The sequence below is a fragment of the Equus caballus genome, chromosome 7 (assembly GCF_041296265.1).
Source record: "Equus caballus isolate H_3958 breed thoroughbred chromosome 7, TB-T2T, whole genome shotgun sequence".
NCBI lineage: Eukaryota > Metazoa > Chordata > Mammalia > Perissodactyla > Equidae > Equus > Equus caballus.
The window spans coordinates 25810512-25831344 of NC_091690.1; the positions used below are offsets into that span (position 1 = coordinate 25810512).

A 20833-nucleotide genomic window follows, 5' to 3' on the forward strand; every position below is an offset into this window, starting at 1 on the left:
TGGGTAAATTCCTAGGAGTAGAGTTGCTGGGTTGTAGGGTAGGTATGTGTTTAGTTTTATAAGGAATGGTCGAGCATGTTTCCAAAGTGAATATACCATTTTACACTCTGCCAACAATGTATGAGAGTTCTGGTTGCTTTGTATCCCTGCCATTCAAGTGTTGTACAGTGGTATTTCATTGTGGTTTTAATTTGCCTTTCCCTGATGACTAATGATGTTGATCACTTTTTCCGTGTGCCAACTGACCATTCATATATCTGTTTTTGTGAAGTGTCCAGTCAAATTTTTGGCCTCCCTCCTTCTTTGGGGATTGAGTTTTGGCTTTTTAATATTGTGTAGTAGAAGATTTTTTACATATTCCAAATATAAGTTGTCAGTTATATGTTCTGTGAAAATTTTGTCCCACTCTCTGACTTAGCTATTGATTTGTTAATTGCATCTTTTTTTTTTTTTTAAGATTTTATTTTTCCTTTTTCTCCCCAAAGCCCCCTGGTACATAGTTGTATATTTTAGTTGTCGGTCCTTCTAGTTGTGGCATATAGGACGCTGCCTCAACATGGCCTGATGAGTGGTGCCTTGTCCGCGCCCAGGATCCAAACCGGTGAAACCCTGGGCCGCCGCAGCGGAGCGCGCGAACTTAACCACTTGGCCACGGGGCTGGCCCCTAATTGCATCTTTTGATGAGCAGAAATTTTCATTTCAGCGATGTCTAATTTGTCAAGTTTCCTTTTATAGTTAGTGCATTCTCTGTCCTGTCTAAGAAACCTTTGCCTACTCTGAAGTAGCAAAGATGTTATATTCTGTTTTCTTATGGAAGGTTTTTCATTTTAGCTTTTGTGTTTATGTCTCTGATCCATCTCAAGCAATTTTTGTGTATGGTTAGAAGTAGAGGTTGAGGTTTATTTTTTCCCATGTGGATATCCAGTTGTTCCAGCACCACTTGTTGAAAAGTCTTGCCTTTCCCCATTGGGTTGCTCGACACCTTTGCCAAAAACCAAATGACAGTGTGAGTCATTTGTATAAATAGTGGGTCTATTTCTGAGTAGTATTCTATTGCATTGAAATATTTGTCTCTCTTTATGCCAGATCCTGCTGTTGTCATTAGTATAGCATTATAGTAAGTCATGAAATCATAATGCAAGGTCTTCTGCTTTTATTTTCAAGATTGCTTTGGATATTCTCAATCCTTTGCATTTCCATATATATTTGAAAAGTTGCTTGCCAGTTTCTGCAAAAACAAAAACAAAACTGGTGAGAACACAGTTGCCTTGAATCTATCAACTTGAGAGAAATTGACATCTTAGTAATACTGAGTCCTCCAATCCATAATAATGATATATCTTTCTATTTATTTAGGTCTTTAACTTATCTTAGTAACATTTTATAATTTTCATTGTGCAGGTGTTATACATCTTTCCTTAAGTTTCTAGAGAAATTTATTCCTAAGTATTTTATACTCTTTGATACTATTATAAGTAGAATTAAAATTTTAAAAAATTTTCCAATTGTTTCCTACTAGTATGTAAAAATACTATTCATTTTTTTGTATCAACCTTGTACCTGCTACTTTGCTAAATTTACATATTAGTGTATTATTTGTTTTATAGAATCCTTAAGATTTTCTACATAAAAACTTATGATATCTGTGAATATTCAATTTTATTTCTTCCTTCACCCTTTTATTTCTTGTAAATATTATTGCACTGGCTAGAACGTCCGGTACGGTGTTGAATTGAAGTGGTAGGGTGGACATCTTTGCCTTGTTCCTGCTCTTAGGGGGAAGTATTTAATATTTTACCATTGTTTGATGATAGCTATAGGTTTTTTGTAGATGCCCTTTATCAAATCAAGGAAGTTCTCTTCTATTCCTAATTTTCTGAGAGTTCTTAACATGAATGGAAGCTTAGTTTTGTCAAATGGTTTCTCCGCATCTATTAAAATTATCAAATGTTTTTTCTCTTTTATTCTGTTAATATGGTGAATTACATTGATTTGTTTTCAAATGTTGAACCAATTCTTCATTCTTGGGGTAAACCCAAGTTGGTCAAGATATATGTTATTATTTTTATATATTCCTGGATTTGACTTACTAGTATTTTTTAAGGATTTTTGTGTCTATATTTATTGAGGAACATTGTTCTGTATTTTTTTAATTTAAAAGTATTTAGTTAGTTGCTGAAGGGGTGATGTTAGAATCTCTATGATTATAGATTTTTTCTTTTTTTAATTCTGTCAATTTTTGTTATATTTTAAAGCTGTGTTGTTACAGATGTACATTTATGATATGTATTCTTGATGAATTGGCCATTTTATCATTATGAAATGTCTCTTTGTAGGTCATACGTTATGTTAAAGTTTACTTTATATAATATTAATATAGATACTGCAGTCTTCTTATGCTTATTCTTTACATGATATGTATTTTTCCATCTTTTACCTACAACCTATCTACATTTTTCTGTCTTGTAGACAGCATATAATTGGGTCTTTCTTTGTGATCTCTTCTGACAAGCTGCTTTTTAATTAGCGGCTTTTAGTGTTTATATATTTAGTGTAATTACAGGCATACCTCAGAGAGATTCCAGGTTCCGTTCCAGACCACTGCAATAAAGTGAATATTGCAATAAAGCAAGTCGCGGGAATTGTTTGGTTTCCCAGTGCATATAAAAGTTATATTTATGTTACACTGGAGTCTATTAAGTGTGCCATAGCATTATGTTTAAAAAAACAATGTACATACCTTAACTTAAAAATACTTTATTGCTAAAAAATGCTAATCATCATCTGAGCCTGTAGCAAGTCATTATCTTTTTGCTGATGGAGGGTCTTAGAAAAAATTCAGTGTCTGCAAAGAGCAACAAAGCGAAGTGCAAGAAAACAAAGTATGCTTGTATTGATATGATTGGATTTAGGTCTTCTCTTTTACTATGTAAATTAAATATTAATTCATTGAATATTCTTTAGAATTCCATTTTAATTTCGTCTTTCCCCCTCTAGAATACACATCTGTTACTTTTAGTTCACTGGGAACATGCCTCATAAAGATGAACTATGTACCTGCTGGTTATGCTATATTAGAAAGACTTGTAATTTTCTTGGATAAAGTATTTGGGAAATTTTTATACTTTTAATTGTAGAAACTTAGAATTATCACTTAGATTTGATTTGATTTTATTTTTTTTAAGGATTGGCCCCTGGGCTAGCCAATCCTTTTTCTTTTTCCTGCTTTTATCTCCCCAAACCCCCCCGTACACAGTTGTATATCTTAGCTGCAGGTCCTTCTAGTTGTGGGATGTGGGACGCTGCCTCAACGTGGCCTGACGAGCGGTGCCATGTCCTGCCCAGGATCCGATCCCTGGGCTGCCGCAGCAGAGCATGCAAACTTAACCACTTGGCCACGGAGCCGGCCCCATCCCTTAGATTTTTTAAAAGTTAAATTTTTTAGATGTAATTTACATGCAATAAAATGAACTTATTTAAAGTTAAACATTTTGATGAGTTTTGACAAATTAATCCACATGTAAACGCTAACACAAAGTATAGCACATACCTATTACCCTAGAATGTTCCCTGTATTCTTTCTCAATCACTGTCCTTCCTTCCCCTCATTCCCAGGTAAACACTGAGCTGCTTTCTGTCACTGAGATTACTCTTAGCTTTTCTAGACATTGTGTCTAACTTCTTTCACTCAGCATATTTTTGGGATTTATCTATGATGTTGTGATGGATGTGAACTGTATTAATAATTCATTCCTTTTTTTGTAAGGCTTTATTTTTTTAGAGCAGTTTTAGGTTTCCAACAAAATTGAGAGGGACATACAGAGATTTCCCATATACTTTCTGTCCCCACATATGCATAGCCTCCACATTATCAACATCTCTCACCAGAATGGTACATTTTTTACCAAGGGTGAACCTATCTTGACACATCATGATTACCCAAAGTCTGTAGTTTACCTTAGGGTTCGCTCTTGGTGTTCCACATTTTATGGGTTTGGACAAATGTATATAGTGACATATGTCCATCATTATAATATCATACAGAGTATTTTTCACTGCCCATCCTGTGTTCTGCCTATTCACATCCCTGTCCCCCCCCCACCACCACCTGCCCCCTGCCCAGCAACCACTGATCTTTCTGCTGTCTCCATAGTTTTGCCTTTTCCAGAATGTTGTATGGTTGGAATAATACAATATGTAGCCTTTCAGATTGGCTTCTTTCACTTAGTAATAAGCATTTGAGGTTTCTCCACATCTTTTCATGGCTTGATATAGCATGTTTCTTTTTCGTGTTGAATAATATTCTGTGTTTGGATGTACCAAATTTTTTATCCATTCTTCTACTGAAGGACATCTTGGTTGCTTCCAAGTTTTGGCAGTTATGAATAAAGCTGCTATAAACATCTGTGTGTGAGTGTAAGTTTTCAACTCCTTTGGTAAATACCAAGGAGTGTGATTGCTGGATCATATGGTAGGACGATGTTTAGTTTTGTAAGAAACTGCCAAACTGTCTTCCGAAGTGGCTGTACTACTGTTCATTCACACGAGAAATGAATGAGAGTTCCTGTCATTCCACATCTTCGTCAGCATTTGGTGTTTTCAATGTTTCAGATTTTGGGCATTTTAATAGGTGTGTACTGGTATCTCATTGTTTTAATATGCATTTCCTTGATGAGAAATGATATGGAGTATCTTTTTATATCCTTATTTTCCATCTGTATGTTTTCTTTGGTGGAGTGTCTATTAAAGTCTTTGGCCTATTTTTTAATCTGGTTGGTTGTTTTCCTGTTGAGTTTTAAGAGTTCTTTGTATATTTTAGATAACAGTACTTTATCAGATGTGTCTTTTACACATATTTTCTCCCAGTCTGTGGCTTGTTTTCTAATTCCCTTGATATTTTCTTTCACAGAGCAGAAGTTTTTAATTTTAATGAAGTCTAGCTTATCAATTATTTCTTTCATGGATTGTGTCTTTGGTGTTATATCTAGAAAGGTATTACCATACCCAAATTCATCGGTTTTTCTCCTGTTGTCTTCTAGGAGTTTTATAGTTTTTTGTTTTACATTTAGGTCTATGATCCATTTTTAGTTAACTTTTGTGAAGAGTGTAGGGTCTGTGTTTAGATTCATTTTTTGCATGTGAGTATCCCGTTGTTTAGTACCATTTGTTGAAGAGACTCTTTGCATCATTTTATTGTCTTTGTTCCTTTGTTAAAGATCAGTTGACTGTAGTTATGGAGGTCTATTTCTGGGGTCTCTGTTCTGTTCCGTTGATCTATTTGTCTGTTCTTAGACCAGTACCACATTGTTGTGATTACTCTAGCTTTATAATAAGTCTTGTAGTAAGGTAGTGTCAGTCCTCCAACCTTGTTCTTCTTCTTCAATATTGTGTTGGCTATTCTGTATCTTTTGCCTCTCCATATAAACTTTAGAATCAGTTTGTTGATATCCATAAAATAACTTGCTGGGATTTTGAGATTGCATTGAATTTATAGATCAAGTTGGGAAGAACTGACATCTTGACAATATTGAGCCTTCTTATCCGTGAACATGGAATATCTCTTCATTTATTTAGTTCTTCTTTGATTTTGTTCATCAGAGTTTTGTAGTCTTCCTCATACAGTTCTTGTACATAGTTTGTTAGATTTATACCCAAGTATTTCATTTTTTTCTTGGTGCTAATGTAAATGATATTGTGTTTTTCATTTTAAATTCCACTTGTTCATTGTTGGTATATAGGAAAGCAGTTGACTTTTATGTATTAACCTGTATCCTGCAGCCTTGGTATAATTGCTTATTAGTTCAAGGAGTTTTGTTTTGTTTTGTTTTGTTTTTTGAGGAAGAGTAGCCCTGAGCTAACATCTGCTGCCAATCCTCCTCTTTTTGCTGAGGAAGACCGGCCCTGAGCTAACATCCGTGCCTATCTTCCTCCACTTTATATGTGGGACGCCTGCCACAGTATGGCGTGCCAAGTGGTGCCATCTCTGCAACCCGGATCCGAACCTGTGAACCCCAAGCCGCCGAAGCAGAACGTGTGCACTTAACTGCTGCGCCACCAGGCCAGCCCCTGTTCAAGGAGTTTTATGTGTTTGTTTGTTTTGGTGAGGAAGATTGGCCCTGAGCTAACATCTGTTGCCAATCGTCCTCTTTTTTTTCTCCCTAAAGCCCCAGTACATAGTTGTATATCCTACTCGTAAGTCATTCTAGTTCGTCTGCATGAGATGCCACTACAACATGGTTTGATGAGTGATATGTAGGCACATGCCCAGGGTCCGAACAAGCGAACCTGGGGCCGCCGAAGCAGAGTGTGCAAACTTAACCACTCAGCCACAGGGTCGGCCCCTCAAGGAGTTTTTTATCAGTTCTTTCCAATTTTCTACATAGCCGATCATGTCATCTGCAAATAAAGACATTTTTATGTCTTCCTTTCCAATCTGCATACATTTTGTTTTATTTTCATGCTTTATTGCATTAGCAGGGACTTCCAATATGATGTTGAAAGAGAGGGGACATCCTTGCCTTGCACCTCATCTTGGGAAAACTTCAAATTCTTCACCGTTAAGTATGATATTAGCTGTTAGGGTTTTTGTGGATAGTCTTTATTAAGTTAAGAAAGTTCCAGGGCCGGTCCTGTGGCCGAGTGGTTAAGTTCATGTGCTCTGCTTCGGCATCCCAGGGTTTTACCAGTTCAGATCCTGGGCGTGGACATGGCACCACTCATTAGGCCATGCTGAGGTGGTGCCCCACATGCCATAATCAGAAGGACCCACAACTAAAATATACAACTATGTACTGGGGGGATTTGGGGAGCAAAAGCAGGAAAAAAAAAAAAGATTGGCAACAGTTGTTAGCTCAGGTGCCAGTCTTAAAAAACAAAAAGTTCTGCTCTATTCCTAGTTTACTGAGAGTTTTAATCATGAATGGGTGTGGGGTTTTATCAATACTTTTTCTGCATCTACTGATATGATCATGTGATTTTTATTTTTTAGTCTTTTGATGTGATACATTACATTAATTGACTTTTGAATGTCAAACTAGCCTGGCACACCTGGGATAAATACCACTTGGTCCTGGTGTATAATTCTTTTTATACTTTTTTGGATTCGATTTGCTAATATTTTGTTGAGAATTTTTACATTTCTGTTAATGAGAGATATTGGTCTTTAGTTTTCTTCTAATGTCTTTGTCTGGCTTTGGTATTGGGGTAATGTTGGCCTCATAGACTGAGTTAGGAAGTGTTACCTCTGCTTCTGTCTTCTAAAAGAGCTTGTAGAGAATTTCTATAATTTCTTCCTTAAATGTGTGGTAGAATTTAGTAGTGAATCCCTCTGGGCCTGGTATTTTCTGTTTTGGAAGGTTGTTAATTATCAATTCAATTTCTTTAGCAGATACAGGTGTTCATTCTTTTTTTTTTTTAGATTTTTTTTATTTTATTTTATTTATTTATTTATTTTTTATTTTTTCCTTTTTCTCCCCAAAGCCCCCCGGTACATAGTTGTGTATTCTTCGTTGTGGGTTCCTCTAGTTGTGGCATGTGGGACGCTGCCTCAGCGTGGTCTGACGAGCAGTGCCATGTCCGCGCCCAGGATTCGAACAGACGAAACACTGGGCCGCCTGCAGCGGGGCGCGCGAACTTAACCACTCGGCCACGGGGCCAGCCCCAGGTGTTCATTCTTTTTTTTTAATGCTGAGTAGTAGTCCATTGTTTGACTATCCCACAATTTATTTATCCAGTTGAAGATGTTTTTCTAATATAAACTGTCTCCTCTTGTTTCTTATGAGAAGTCAATGACAATTCATATTGTTGTTTCCCTGTATGTATTGTGTCATTTTTTTTTCCTATGGCTTCTTTCAAGATCTCCTATCTTTGTTTTTTAGCAGTTTGACTTTGCAATTTTCATTGTATGTTTTCTATTTGGGGTTTTCTGAGCTTTTTAACCTGTAAAGTTATGTCTTTCTCCAATTTTGTGAAATTTTGACGTAATTTCTAGATATTTTTTTGTCCCATTCCTTCTGTTCCTTCTAGGACTCCACTTTCACATATGTTAGACCTTTTGATACTATCCTATAGCTCAGGGAGGCTCTGTTCATTTCTTCCCAATATTTTTTACTCTGTTCAACATATTGGATAGTTTCTATTGATATATCTTCAAGTTTACTTTTTCTTTTCTTTTTTTTTTGGTTGGCACCTGAGCTAACATCTTTTGCCCATCTTCTTTTTCTTTCTTTCTCCCCAAAACCACCCAGTACATAGTTATATATATTTTTACTTGCAGATCCTTCTAGTTGTGCTGTGTGGGACGCCACCTCAGCATGGCTTGATGAGCAGTGCTAGGTCCACGCCCAGGATCCAAACCAGCGAAATCCTGGGCTGTGGAAGCAGAGTGCACGAACTTAACCACTTGGCCACGGGGTCAGCCCCTACTTACTCTTTCTTATATCATTTCCATTCTGCTCTTAAGCCCATGCAGTGAGTTTTATATTTCCAGTATTGTATTTTTCAGTTCTGTCATTTCAGTTTAGTTCTTTTTTTATAGTTTCTGTTTCTGTGCTGAGAGTTCTTATTTGCTCACTCCTCATGAGCATATTTTTCTTTATGTGCTTTTGCACAGTTAAAATAGATGCTTTAAAACCTTTGCCTGCTAATTCCAACATCTTGGTCAGCTTGGAGTCCTTGTTCATTGATTGCTTTTTTTTTCTTGGCTAGGAGTAGAAACAAAAGCGTTATCCAAATAAGAAACTAGACACAAAAGTTTTGCACTGTATGATTCTATTTACATGATGTTCTAGAAAAGGTGAAATGATAATGAGAGAAAGCAGATAAGTTGTTGCCAGTGGCTGAGGGTGGAGGGAAGAGATTGACTGCCATATAGTAAATGTTTGAGGCTTTGCCAACCATACAGCCTCTGTCACAACTACTCAGCTCTGTTGTAGCATGAAAGCAGCCATAGGCAATATGTAAACAAAATGAATGTGCTTGTGTTCCCAAAAACCTGTATTTACAAAAATAGATGACAGCTTGGATTTGACCTATAGACCATAGTTTACAGGTCCTGCTCTTGACCGTGGATCATACTTCCTGTTTCTTTGTATGGTGGGGCTAAATTCTGAATACTGTGAATAATGCATTGTGGAGACTCTGGATTCTGTTACATTCCTCCAAAAAGTCTTGATTTTTTGTTTTGTTTTGTTTTGAATTTGTTTTATCAGGCTGTTTCCTTGACTGGGCTTTAATGGCATACTTTGGTTTAGTGGGCAGCAGCTGTGGCCTCTGTTCAGTGCATTTATCTGTAGCTGGGTTCCTTGGAGTCTCTTCTGTGCGTGCATGCATGGTTCAGAGGAACATCCAGAGATTTGAGCAGATTTATATGCAGAATTGGGGACTCTGCATCTGTGGCTCTTTCTTGTTTTGGGATTTCTCCCTCATTTTCTACTTGTTATGGTAGCTCCCAATTTTATCCTTTGGTTCTTGATCTGGTAAGGCTGCAAGGTTTCTATCTTAGTTTTAGTCATCAGCACAGAGCTGGCTGGGGTTTGCCCTTAGATAAATAGCCATAGAAAACAGGAAACAACAGTGATATTCACTTTTTCCAATTGTCAGATCTTCTCCAGTTTGTGCCTGGTTCTTATTTGCTCTTTAGTGCCTTCAGAGGTGCTTTTTTATATTTTGTGTAGAATTTATTTTTTTTGTTTTGTTTTGTTTTTTTATTTTATTTTATTTTATTTTATTTTTGAGGAAGATCAGCCCTGAGCTAGTATCTGCCAATCCTCCTCTTTTTGCTGAGGAAGACTGGCCCTGAGCTAATATCCATGCCTATCTTCCTCTATTTTATATGTGGGATGCCTACCACAGCATGGCTTGATGAGCGGTACCATATCCGCACCCAGGATCCAAACCGGCGAACCCTGGGCTGCTGAAGTGGAACATACAAACTTAACCGCTGTGCCACCGGGCCGGCCCCTGTGTAGAATTTATAGTGTTTTACCTGCAGGGTGGTTGGTCTGTTAGGAGCAACTCTACCCTTACTAGAAATGGAACCTCTCCAGATTTAATTTTTAGAAGGATAACCCTGGTTGCATTAAGTTAGATGGGCTAAAGTGCAGATAAACTGATGTCAAGAAGACGGAATTTCAGCAAGATAAAATGAAGGCCTGATCTAAGAGGCAAAGAAACAGAAAGGAGGGGTATTCTGAGTTAGGGTTGATGAGATTTGTTGACTGTTAGAGGGAGGAGAGGAGGAGTGACAATGAGATGTCTGGGATGGTGAATACAGGAAGTGGAGCAGATAGACAGTGGCTCTAGGGGTGGAAGTTGTCAATTCTAAACTCAGCTTTGTGGAGGTATACTTTATGTGTGATAAAATTCACCTGTTTCAAATGATGAGTGTTGACAATGTATGCAGTCGTATAACCACCACCACAGTCGGGTAGAGAAGATTTCCATCACCCTAAGAAGCTCCTTCATGACTCTGAAGTCAGTTGCCTCCTCCACCCTGAGCCACTGGGAACCACTGTCTGCTTTCTCTCAGTATAGTTTTGCCTTTTCTAGGGCTTTGTCTAAATAGAATCATACAATATGTAGCCTTTTGTGTCTGTTTCTTATTTCGGATAAAGCTTTTGTGATTCATCCATGTTGTTGCATGTAACAATGGTTTATTGCTCTTCATCGATGGGTAGTAGTTCCATTATAAGACTATACCAGATTTGTTTATGTATTCAGTAGTTGAGGGACATTTGGTTGTTTCCATTTTTTGTCTGTTATAAATAAAGCTGCTCTGAATATTCAGGTATAAGTCTTTATGTGGACATGTTTTCTTTTCTCTTGGGTAAAGCTTAGGAGTGGGATTGCTGGGCCATGTGTTTGCTTAACTTCATAAGAAACTGGCAAACTGTTTTCCAAAGTTGCTGTACCATTCTGCGTTCCCACCAGCAATGTATAAACATTCCGGTTGCTCTATATTCTCGCCAATACTTGGTCTTATCAGTCTTTTTGGGTTTAGCCATTCTAATAAGTGTTTAGTGTTATCTCATTGTGGTTTTAACTTGCTTTTCTCAAAGGACTATTGATGGTGAACATCTTTTCATGTCCTTATTTGCCATTGTCATTCTTTTTTGCTGAAGTATCTATTTGAATATTTTACCCATTTTAAAAAAGCACTTTGTTTTCTTAATACAAGTCCTTTTATCAAATATGCATTTTGCACGTATTTTCTCCCAGTATGTAACTTCCCTTTGCATTTTGTAACAGTGTCTTTTAAATTTTGATAAAGTCCAGTTTATCAGTTTTTCCCTTTTGTGGTTCATGCATTTTGTGTCCTAAGAAATCTTTGCCTAACCCAGAGCAAAAATCAGTTTCGTTTGAAGAATGACATTGTTTACATTTTTGCAAGTCTCTTTAATGAAAGAAAATTAATTGTCCTATCTACTGCATTTAGTCTATTGCAGTATATTGTTTTGGTGAAAATACATGAAGAAAATCTGGTGATACCCAGATATGTTGTTTGGAAAAACGAGGAGTATTTTAATAGCCTTCTTGATGATTGTGGTTACTCTTCTTTGATGGTACTCCAAAACCTGACAGCTGGTAGTTTCTTAGCGGTTAATTGCATTGTAGAATCTGAAACCACATCAGTGAACTTTTTGTACCGTTACATTAAAATCCATTGGCTTGGGCTGGCCCCGTGGCCAGGTGGTTGAGTTCACACACTCCGCTGATCTGGCCCAGGGTTTCGCTGGTTAGGATCCTGGGCATGGACGTGGCACTGCTCATCGGGCCACACTGAGGCAGCATCCCACATGCCACAACCAGAGGGACCTACAACTAAAATATACAACTATGTACTGGGGGGATTTGGGGAGAAAAAGAAAAAAAAAATCCATTGGCTTACCTTGCACTTTGAATGGATGTTTTAACTTTGTTGGTTACGGGAGGAAATACTTTTCCCTCTACTCTGTTATGTTCAATAGCTGTGGCCTGCAAATTAAAATGAGAAAAGACCGATTTCAGGAGGAAAAGAAAAAGTTTATGCATGCAAAGTGCATACATTTGGGAGAACTCAGTGATGGGTATCTCAAAGGAACGGTTAGAATTTGGGGCTTATATACCATCTTAGTAGGTGAAGGGGCAGGGAGAGAAAGACACTTATGGGAAAACAAATGACTTCTGAGAAGTTGGGGATAAAGGGCACTGATAGCACTTTCTGGAAAGATAAATGGATTTTCAGGAGAACAAACAGGAGGTAAAAAGTTTGTGATATTTGCCTATACAGGTATGAGTGGTTTTTCTGTCTCCTTTAGGGTCATAAAACTCACTGGATCAGGGATTTAGGGTAGGTTTTATTCGCATTCTCTCTTCTGGGAGGAGCTCTGCCCTGAAGAGAAGTTTATGACAGCCTCATTTCCCAGAAGTTGCTGCTCTTAGTTAAGGGAAGCTTGGAAAAGGCTGTTTTTCTGCATCTGATGAATCTCCAGTGTCTTCAGCTTAAAATAATCTTTACACGAACTCTGCAGTGCCAAGTGGGTCGCACAGGTGACTTGGTAGCATGATGGATTGATAATTTGGAAAATATTGGTTCAGAGTTAGCAGCTCTTCCAAGTGTGGATACATTTTATTATACAATATTTAAAGAATCACATTTGTTTATAGCACCATTGATCTCATCAGAATAGTGTTTAAGTAATGGGAAGCCTTCAAGCTCCCAATGGCTGGTATAGATTTTGTAAAATTCTAATTTTTGCTTGAAAGCTCAAATTTTATTGTTGGCGATAACTATTGTCAATTGTTTTCTTTGAAATAACAAGAGTAGTTTTAGTTCATTTCCAAGAACATGTTTGCTAAATACTCAAGTTCAAATAACCATAGTTTCTCAGTTGTTCTTTTAAATAAAAATAGTGTTACATGAAAAAAGAGGCTAGCTCAACTCACAGCTCAGACAGTCTCACAAGTGCTTTTCCTCAAGTCAACCATTGTACTTTGGCATATAGCATTTCATCTAACAGAATATTAGAAAGGTGTGTATTTAATGGTCAAGATTTAATAAGATTATTATTTTTTATGGCTTCATCGAGGGCATTCTTAAATAAAACTGTCCCTCCTCCACAGCTGCAAGGGAGTGGCAGTAAAGAATACAGTGCCTAGTGGTATAATCTGGTGCCACTGCCTTGATTTATGTATGGTGCCAATATTTTTATCCAGTATAGTTTTTATACTAAAAGTGCAGTATAAGTGTCAACAGTTATTCTAGGATAAACCATGAGATTCAAAAAGCTTATTTAACTTGGATTATGTGAACATCACTGTGTTTGTTGCCAAGAATTCACACACAACGTCATCTTCGATGATTAGCGGCTGCCAGTACTAGACAAACATAACCAAAATAGCAAGTCTAGACATGCCTGTACATTCATCTATTTGTAAACTAAAATTACAATTCTGCAGATGAGATCTTAATTAAGTCTTCAGATTTGCAGCAAAATCTTTACTTTGATGAATTTCTGTATGATTAAAAAGTGGCACTGCTGTGATTTATTTTACTGACTTTTCATCCAGCAGGCATGTAGGACGGTCAGCTGTACAAGGTTGTTTCCCCAGTTAATGAAATATAGTAGCTTACCCTAAGATTCTTCAGTGCCTTTTTCATTTCCACTTTGAAAGGCTTTAACAATTTTTGAGAATTTTAAAGAATTCATCATGTCTGTATTTAAAATATTCATTTCCTTTTTCTTTAAATTCTGAATGATCGGTCTCAAAATGTCACCATAACCTAACTGGTGCAATATAATTAGAAAATGTTCTGTTGCTTAAGATAAAGTAAAATAAATTATTAACAACTATGAAGTCAAGAGAAAGATGGCTCTTGTCACACTTTGGTTTCTTATTTACAATTTTGCAGTTTCTTTGGAGTAGATTCTTTCTTTCCTTGAGTCAGATAACTCTAGGCCAGTTGCATCTTCTTTAGTATTTTTAGATTATATATTACAGCTGTGGGTTGAGAAAAACAAATCTTCAATCTCCCTTTTTTGAGCCAATGATTCATTCTTAAATGTAAGAGAAAAATTACAAATACATTTTCTTTTATTTTAGAGAAAGATATTAAATTCTAAAATAATACATTTTAGATATAACTTAAAAATTGAGAAAAGTTTTCAAAAAATTTAGAAAGTATTATTGCAAAACAAAATAACAAAAGTACTTGTTTCTACTTAGATGCGTGAAGAACTTTGAGATTTTTATAGTAATGATTTATTGGACAATAGTAAGATTATAGTAAGTATAATTAAAGATAGCTAGTAAAAACACAAAAGAAGTACTCCGAAGAAAAAAATTGAGAGCTTAAGTTATACCCTAAACCTACTATCTTTGAAAATGCTAGAAAACATAAGAATACAGGAGCATATATTCTTTTAGCCATCAAAGTGATAATATCATCACACGTGGTATAGCCTCAGGGAAACGCTATTGTAGACTCGTGAAAGAACGAGAGTGAAAAAGACAGTTTTAGAGTTATTATGAAGTTAGTTTTTGTTTCATAGACCAGGCCCTCAAAGGATTTTAGGGGCCCATAGACTATGTTTTACACGCTTCTATTCTAGATTATGTCTTCCATCCCTAGGGCTTCTGCGACTCTTTATGCTAGTGACACTCTTGTCTGTGTCCCCAGTGCACACCACACTACCCAGTGTTTGACTTGTATGTGCTGCCTGCTGCACTCCCTGGACCACTGCCTTAGTTTGGTACTCTCTCTCTTTTTGGCTTTTGCACTTGCTTTTTGACCTGCCCAGAATTTCCTTGTTCGCTTTGTTCCCCTGGAAAACTACTGGATCAAGAGCTTCTTGGGTGCAGGAACTAGGCATCTTCATATCGCCGGCTTTTAGCAGAATGCCTCATACATGTAGGCTGCTTAGTAGATGGTGCACTAAATTGAATCAAGGAAGAGTTCTGGCCTCATAAACAGTAAGTTTGCAGTTCATCCCAGGGTGAATTGTTTCTGTTAATGTCTGACCTCATTCATTCTGTATGGGTTTCTGTTAGCTTCAGTTCAGAGAAAAGGATTTCATAATCTACCCTAAATGCAGGACAGCCAATCCCTATATATTCACTCACCCAACAGTTTTTGTTTTGTTTCCCTTTGCCTTGCCTAGAATATAATATATTCTGAAAGAAATATATTTGGGCTGAGGACTCAACTTCTTAGTTTTTAGCTCTGTTTCTGTTGAGATTATTTTGCAAAACATTTAGTGTCTGGAAACCGGGACAGTTGGTCACCCTAATACTGAGTTATGTATATTACACCCTACGAATAGGGCGGGGGGAGTGGCATAAGAAGGGAGGAAGCCAATGGAAAGGAGAAGTCCTGAGGTATGATGAGCATGTTTTTTCCTTTCAAATAATATTTGCTATAGCTAAGGAAATGTGAAAAGTCAGTAAGCCAGTATCTATGTGCTCAGTAGTGAATTAGTGATTGCTGCATTGGAGGTAAGTTTTAAATGGACCCCCGTGTTTAGTCCTGCATTCTTCACCACCCATACTAAAAGACAAGTTGGGAAATAGGAGGAATGCCATAATGATTTTGAGTCCTCCTTCAACATAGAAGAACATTCTGCCTTCTGTGGGTTTTGGTTCTCAGTACACTCTTTTTCCTATTCCGGGTAGCCTTATTTTAGCAAGTGGAGATAAGAGCATACTTACTTTCAAATATAGGGTCTTTATGCAATTACAGACCACTTTAAACGTTGACAAATTTATATCTATCGGTAATACTTAGAGTAAGACTTCCTGTAACACATGTGGCAGACCAATTTTGGGGTTTACTTTCGCCCTGGTGTCTCTTAACAAGCTTGTCTTTCTCCCCTTAGTCTTGTTCTTTGTTTCTTATCTTACAGAGAGGTGTGGGAAATGGAACTGGATAGGCTCAAGAATCAGGATGGTGAAATAAATCGGAACATTATGGAAGAGACAGAACGGGCCTGGAAGGCAGAGGTGAGGAGAGCTGGTGTGTGGAAAGTGTTGATTTTGGGCTTCCAGATGGTATATACTTAGAGATATAGTATTATACCTCTAAGCCATATAAGTATTATACCATTTAGCCACTAAACAATTGTTTTCACTATGTAGGGGCAGCTTTCATGTATGTAAAATTAATAAAGTGTTTATGTGTATGTGGTTTCCTTAGATCTTATCACTAGAGAGTCGGAAAGAGTTGCTGGTATTGAAACTAGAAGAGGCAGAAAAAGAGGCAGAACTGCACCTTACTTACCTCAAGTGAGTATCTTCCCATTCAAGAGTTTTAATGGTCCTGCAGTTTAGTGTGGGCTTCTTTAGGTTTTTGAAACCCTAGGCTAGCTAGTCTGGCACTTATTCTGTCTTCACAGACTTTTGAAGGCATCTCTCTGCAATAGGAATTATTCAGTGATTTCTTTTCCTGTATTCTCAACTTCCTCACTCTCTAACTCTTCCCTTCTACAGTTTTATAGTTTTGTACTTTTTATTGTACTATTTCCATTTGGATGAACAGTATCTCTTATGCTGTCAGAGCATATAAATGTCTTTGGAGATTTGTTTCTTATATAGTAATTTCTCCTCTTTCTGCCGTGGAATCTGGAGGACCCCTGTGGCATTTTCAGGCAGACAAGAACCCTCTCTCTGTGGTTGGTTCTCTTTCTCCAATACTTGGCTTAAAAGATGCTGGAGTTAAAGTGAGGCAGACAACTTAGAACCTTGGCCTTCTCCTGCACCTGCTCCGGCCTCATCTCTCCAGACCCATTAGCCAGCTACTGTTCTGCTGTCTCAGAGAGTTAGGAGTTGGGCTTTCTTTAATTCTGTAATTACTGTTGGTTTCTTGAAAGGTCAACTCCCCCAACACTAGAGACAGTTCGTTCCAAACAGGAGTGGGAGACAAGACTGAATGGAGTTCGGATAATGAAAAAGAATGTTCGGGTAAGTGTAGTAATGGGTGATCATTGAGTCAGAGTTAATCTGGCATTAAACACTTCTGATGATAGGGAGGGATCTTTGGCATTGAGATTTAGGTCCAATCCTGCCCCTCCCCTTGTTTTCCTGATACTGGGTGGGGCTCCCTTTCAGCTCATCAGTAAAGGATAATCCTTTCCTTTCTCTCTTTTCTAGGACCAATTTAATAGTCATATCCAGCTAGTGAGGAATGGAGCCAAGCTGAGCAGCCTCCCTCAAATCCCCACCCCCACTTTGCCTCCACCCCCATCAGAGGTAAGAGTGCTGGCTTTGGGGAGTCCACCTCTCTGTGTTGGTGGCAGAGTCGGTCTTTCACTTGTTCTTTTTATGAAGATACTGGTTTTATTATTTTTGATGATTATTATTGGTATTATTTGGTGCAAGATTTGCTCATTGATTTCTGCTCCAGTTTCCTAAACTTTCATTTTCTTCCCTTCTCTCTTGTCCTCCACCTCTTCCCCTCTTGTAGACAGACTTCATGCTTCAGGTGTTTCAACCCAATCCCTCTCTGGCTCCTCGGATGCCCTTCTCCATTGGGCAGGTCACAATGCCCATGGTTATGCCTAGTGCAGATCCCCGTTCCTTGTCTTTCCCAATCCTGAACCCTGCCCTTTCTCAGCCCAACCAGCCTTCCCCACCCCTTCCTGGCTCCCATGGGAGAAATAGCCCTGGCTTGGGTTCCCTTGTTGGCCCCCATGGTCCACACATGCCCCCTGGCGCCTCCATCCCGCCTCCCCCAGGCTTGGGCGGTGTTAAGGCTTCTACTGAAACTCCCCGGCCCCAACCAGTAGACAAACTGGAGAAGATCCTGGAGAAGCTGCTGACTCGGTTCCCACAATGCAATAAGTAAGTATCTTTAAAGATTAATTTAAAAAAATATTGGCTAGAAAAATGTCTAGGGGTTAAAATAGGGGAGGTTTCATGGATATTCCCCATGAGTATAGCATAGAATCTCTCCCCTCACCATTTTTCTTTTAGGGCCCAGATGACCAACATTCTTCAGCAAATCAAAACAGCACGTACCACCATGGCAGGCCTGACCATGGAGGAACTGATCCAGTTGGTAGCTGCACGACTGGCAGAACAAGAGCGGGTGGCAGCAAGTACTCAGGTGAGACAAGCTACTTGGGGGAGAACTCAACCTGCCAAGATGTTGGAGAAGAGGCAGATTTCAGAAAAATCTAGGGTGGGAAACAGTGCTGTGGCCAGGGGTATCTAGTCTGCTTTCTTCCTTTGCTGGATTGGGAAATAAGTGATTTCTTTGTGTTATATGTTCTGTTACTCAGACTCTCTTTCCTTACTCTGACAATGGTTCTGCCCACAGCCACTCGGTCGGATCCGGGCCTTGTTCCCTGCTCCGTTGGCCCAAATCAGTACCCCAATGTTCTTGCCTTCTGCCCAAGTTTCATATACTGGAAGGTCGTCACATGTAAGACTCTTTTTCTTCAAAAACTGGGGTGTGGAGAAGCTGGGGAGTGAGGAGGGAGCGGGTTTACAGGTGGAGTGCAGGCAGAGACCATTAGCTCATCAGCTAGGTTGTAGACAGCCCCCACCTGGAAAATGCAAGTGCTTTTGGCAAGAATCTGTATTTGAACAATTCTTTTGGTACAAAATCTTTTTGCTACTTGGAAATGGTAGATGGAATCGTGGGCATAAAAGGCAAGGAGACCCAGAGGTTGCTTGCTCTTTTGACTGTCCCTCCTCTGTTCTGCAGGCTCCAGCCACCTGTAAACTGTGTCTAATGTGCCAGAAACTTGTCCAGCCCAGTGAGCTGCATCCAATGGCGTGTACCCATGTGTTGCATAAGGAGGTGGGTGCTGCATACCTTCCTCAGCTGCCACTATTGCTTTTGATAGCTGAGATAATTTAAATTTTTTTGAACATTTTACTGTGTTGATGCTTATCATTAATATCTAAACATAAAGTTTTCAGTAAATTGTGGTTTAAAACCTCAGCAGAATTCAGAATACTGGCAGCCAGGCATTCCCAGCTTCCTTTGCCCCGTTCCCTTTAGGGGACTGGATAAGCAGTTCATACTAGAGCACTGATAGGCCACTTTCTTGGAAAACTGACAATAAGATATACATATCTAACTGCTGTTTCAAATGTAGTATTTTCAAGAGACTTTGCTTAGATGAGAGGAGTGGAACAGGGAACCTGAATGTGAGATTAGTAACTCCATTAACAGAATAGCTTGAAGGCCTGCCTGTTAGAGGTTATCTTCACAAGCTGACAAGATATTCCTCTCTTACTAGGTTACCAAGCAGAGTTAAGTCTCTGAGCAACAGGGATGATTCCTTTTTACTATTTTGTCTTTCCAAGAGGTAGGAACTGAATTTACATCTAAATTCTTGGTAAGGGGAAATCCTGAATGAGGTTCAAGGGTGATAGGTCTTAGGAGATGGACGCTCATTGCAGCCTAAATGGATCCCAAGAAGGAGCAAGCTGCACACTGTTATTAGCTGATTGTTAATGTTCCCTGGAAAAAGGACAGGTTCACCTGCTCTGAAGATTCTTTTGAGGCTAAGAGCCAATGAAATAGCCCTTCTAGTCCCCCATGGTAAGCTTTTCTGACTTTGTATGCATTCCGTAGACCTGTTGAATCTTAACGGCACTCTCTCCTCTCCTTTGCCCCATCTTTCCAGATAAACCTGAGCTATGTCTTTCTTTCTTTCCAGTGTATCAAATTCTGGGCCCAGACCAACACAAATGACACTTGTCCCTTTTGTCCAACTCTTAAATGACGGACCTGACTGGGGAGGAAGAAGAGGAAAAACTGATGTGAACAGGAAGCGCGGGTTCAAGATTTCTAAAACTCTATATTTATACAGTGACATATACTCATGCCATGTACATTTTTATTATATAGGTAATGTGTGTATAGAAAGTCTGTATTCAAATGTTCGTAAATGAAAGTATGTATATTATGCAGAAATGGTCTGTCCCCATCACCTTGCAGTTCCTTTGGGGGATGCAGATTGTAGGTAAGATGACGTTTAGTTTGGCCTTGAAATTATGATATTCCTGCCTAGGGCTGTTTTCAAATACAATATAAAAACCATCTAGGAAGCTGCTGTTGCTGTAAGGCCATCCTGCTTTGATTTGGCTCAGTCTCTAGTCCATTTTCCTAAGGCTCACGTCTGCAAATCTGAACCCTGGTGCTCACTCGCTGTCCAACCAGATGCCTTGCTTACCAAAAGCCTCTGAAGCCGCACTGTTGTTCTAGCTGCTCTGCTCCGAAAGGATAAAATGAGACTGACTGAGAAGAAAAATTGTAACCCTAATAGTTTGACATTTCATTGAATATTTTACTGTGTTAACGCTCATTATTTGTACACAGACATTAGGTTTACAGAATATTCTGTTTTACATCAGCAAAATTCACAGTCCAAGAATAACAACATAACCAAGGTCCCATTTCCCCCACAACCCCTACAAATTTCTGTCCACCCTACTTCCTGGCTAGTCATTCCTTTAGAAATGAGCACAACCCACAGGTCTTTCCTGGGCCAAGCCATCCCTTGCCCCAACTCACTTGGCTTCTGATCAAGCTCTGACAAACCAACCTTGTGAAGTCCTCACCTCTTCCCTTTCATTTCTGCTCTAAAAGTCTAGCTAAGCCCCCTTCCCCTTGAAGGTTAAGGCAGTTGGTTCACAACCAAGTTGTTTGGTGACCTTGGGTAAGCTCCAGGCAGGCACTGGGGTGAAGAGATGTCTGTGCAAAATTTCTTTCAGAATGATCTTGGGATACTAGGTTTTAATTTTTGAAGCAAGAAAGCTGTGGGGGACATGTTTCCTGTCCTGGGAAAAATGGAGACCAAAGTGATATGAAGGGAGATTGGGTTTCAAGTTTATAAGTCATTTG

The 20833-nt window shown here is 38.7% G+C and overlaps 1 protein-coding gene and 1 long non-coding RNA gene across 5 annotated transcripts in view; one reads left to right on the top strand and one right to left on the bottom strand.

The window, feature by feature from the left end:
- The window catches only part of RNF214 (ring finger protein 214), a 39321-nt gene extending 19284 nt beyond the window's left edge, over positions 1-20037 (top strand). For all 4 annotated transcript variants that reach the window (XM_070273665.1, XM_023644879.2, XM_023644880.2 and 1 more), the window contains 9 exons: positions 15882-15978; positions 16172-16260; positions 16845-16935; positions 17125-17223; positions 17438-17814; positions 17947-18079; positions 18293-18397; positions 18683-18778; positions 19647-20037. In XM_070273665.1, coding sequence (XP_070129766.1) covers positions 15882-15978; positions 16172-16260; positions 16845-16935; positions 17125-17223; positions 17438-17814; positions 17947-18079; positions 18293-18397; positions 18683-18778; positions 19647-19712 — 1153 coding nt within the window. In that variant the 3' untranslated portion in view covers positions 19713-20037. The remainder of the gene's footprint in view (positions 1-15881; positions 15979-16171; positions 16261-16844; positions 16936-17124; positions 17224-17437; positions 17815-17946; positions 18080-18292; positions 18398-18682; positions 18779-19646) is intronic.
- Positions 426-12004, bottom strand: LOC138925089 (uncharacterized). The gene is made up of 2 exons (XR_011440786.1): positions 11888-12004; positions 426-1228 (listed from the first exon to the last, which is right to left on the bottom strand). It is a non-coding gene; the product is annotated as an uncharacterized lncRNA (long non-coding RNA).
- Positions 20038-20833: the final 796 nt, after the last annotated feature.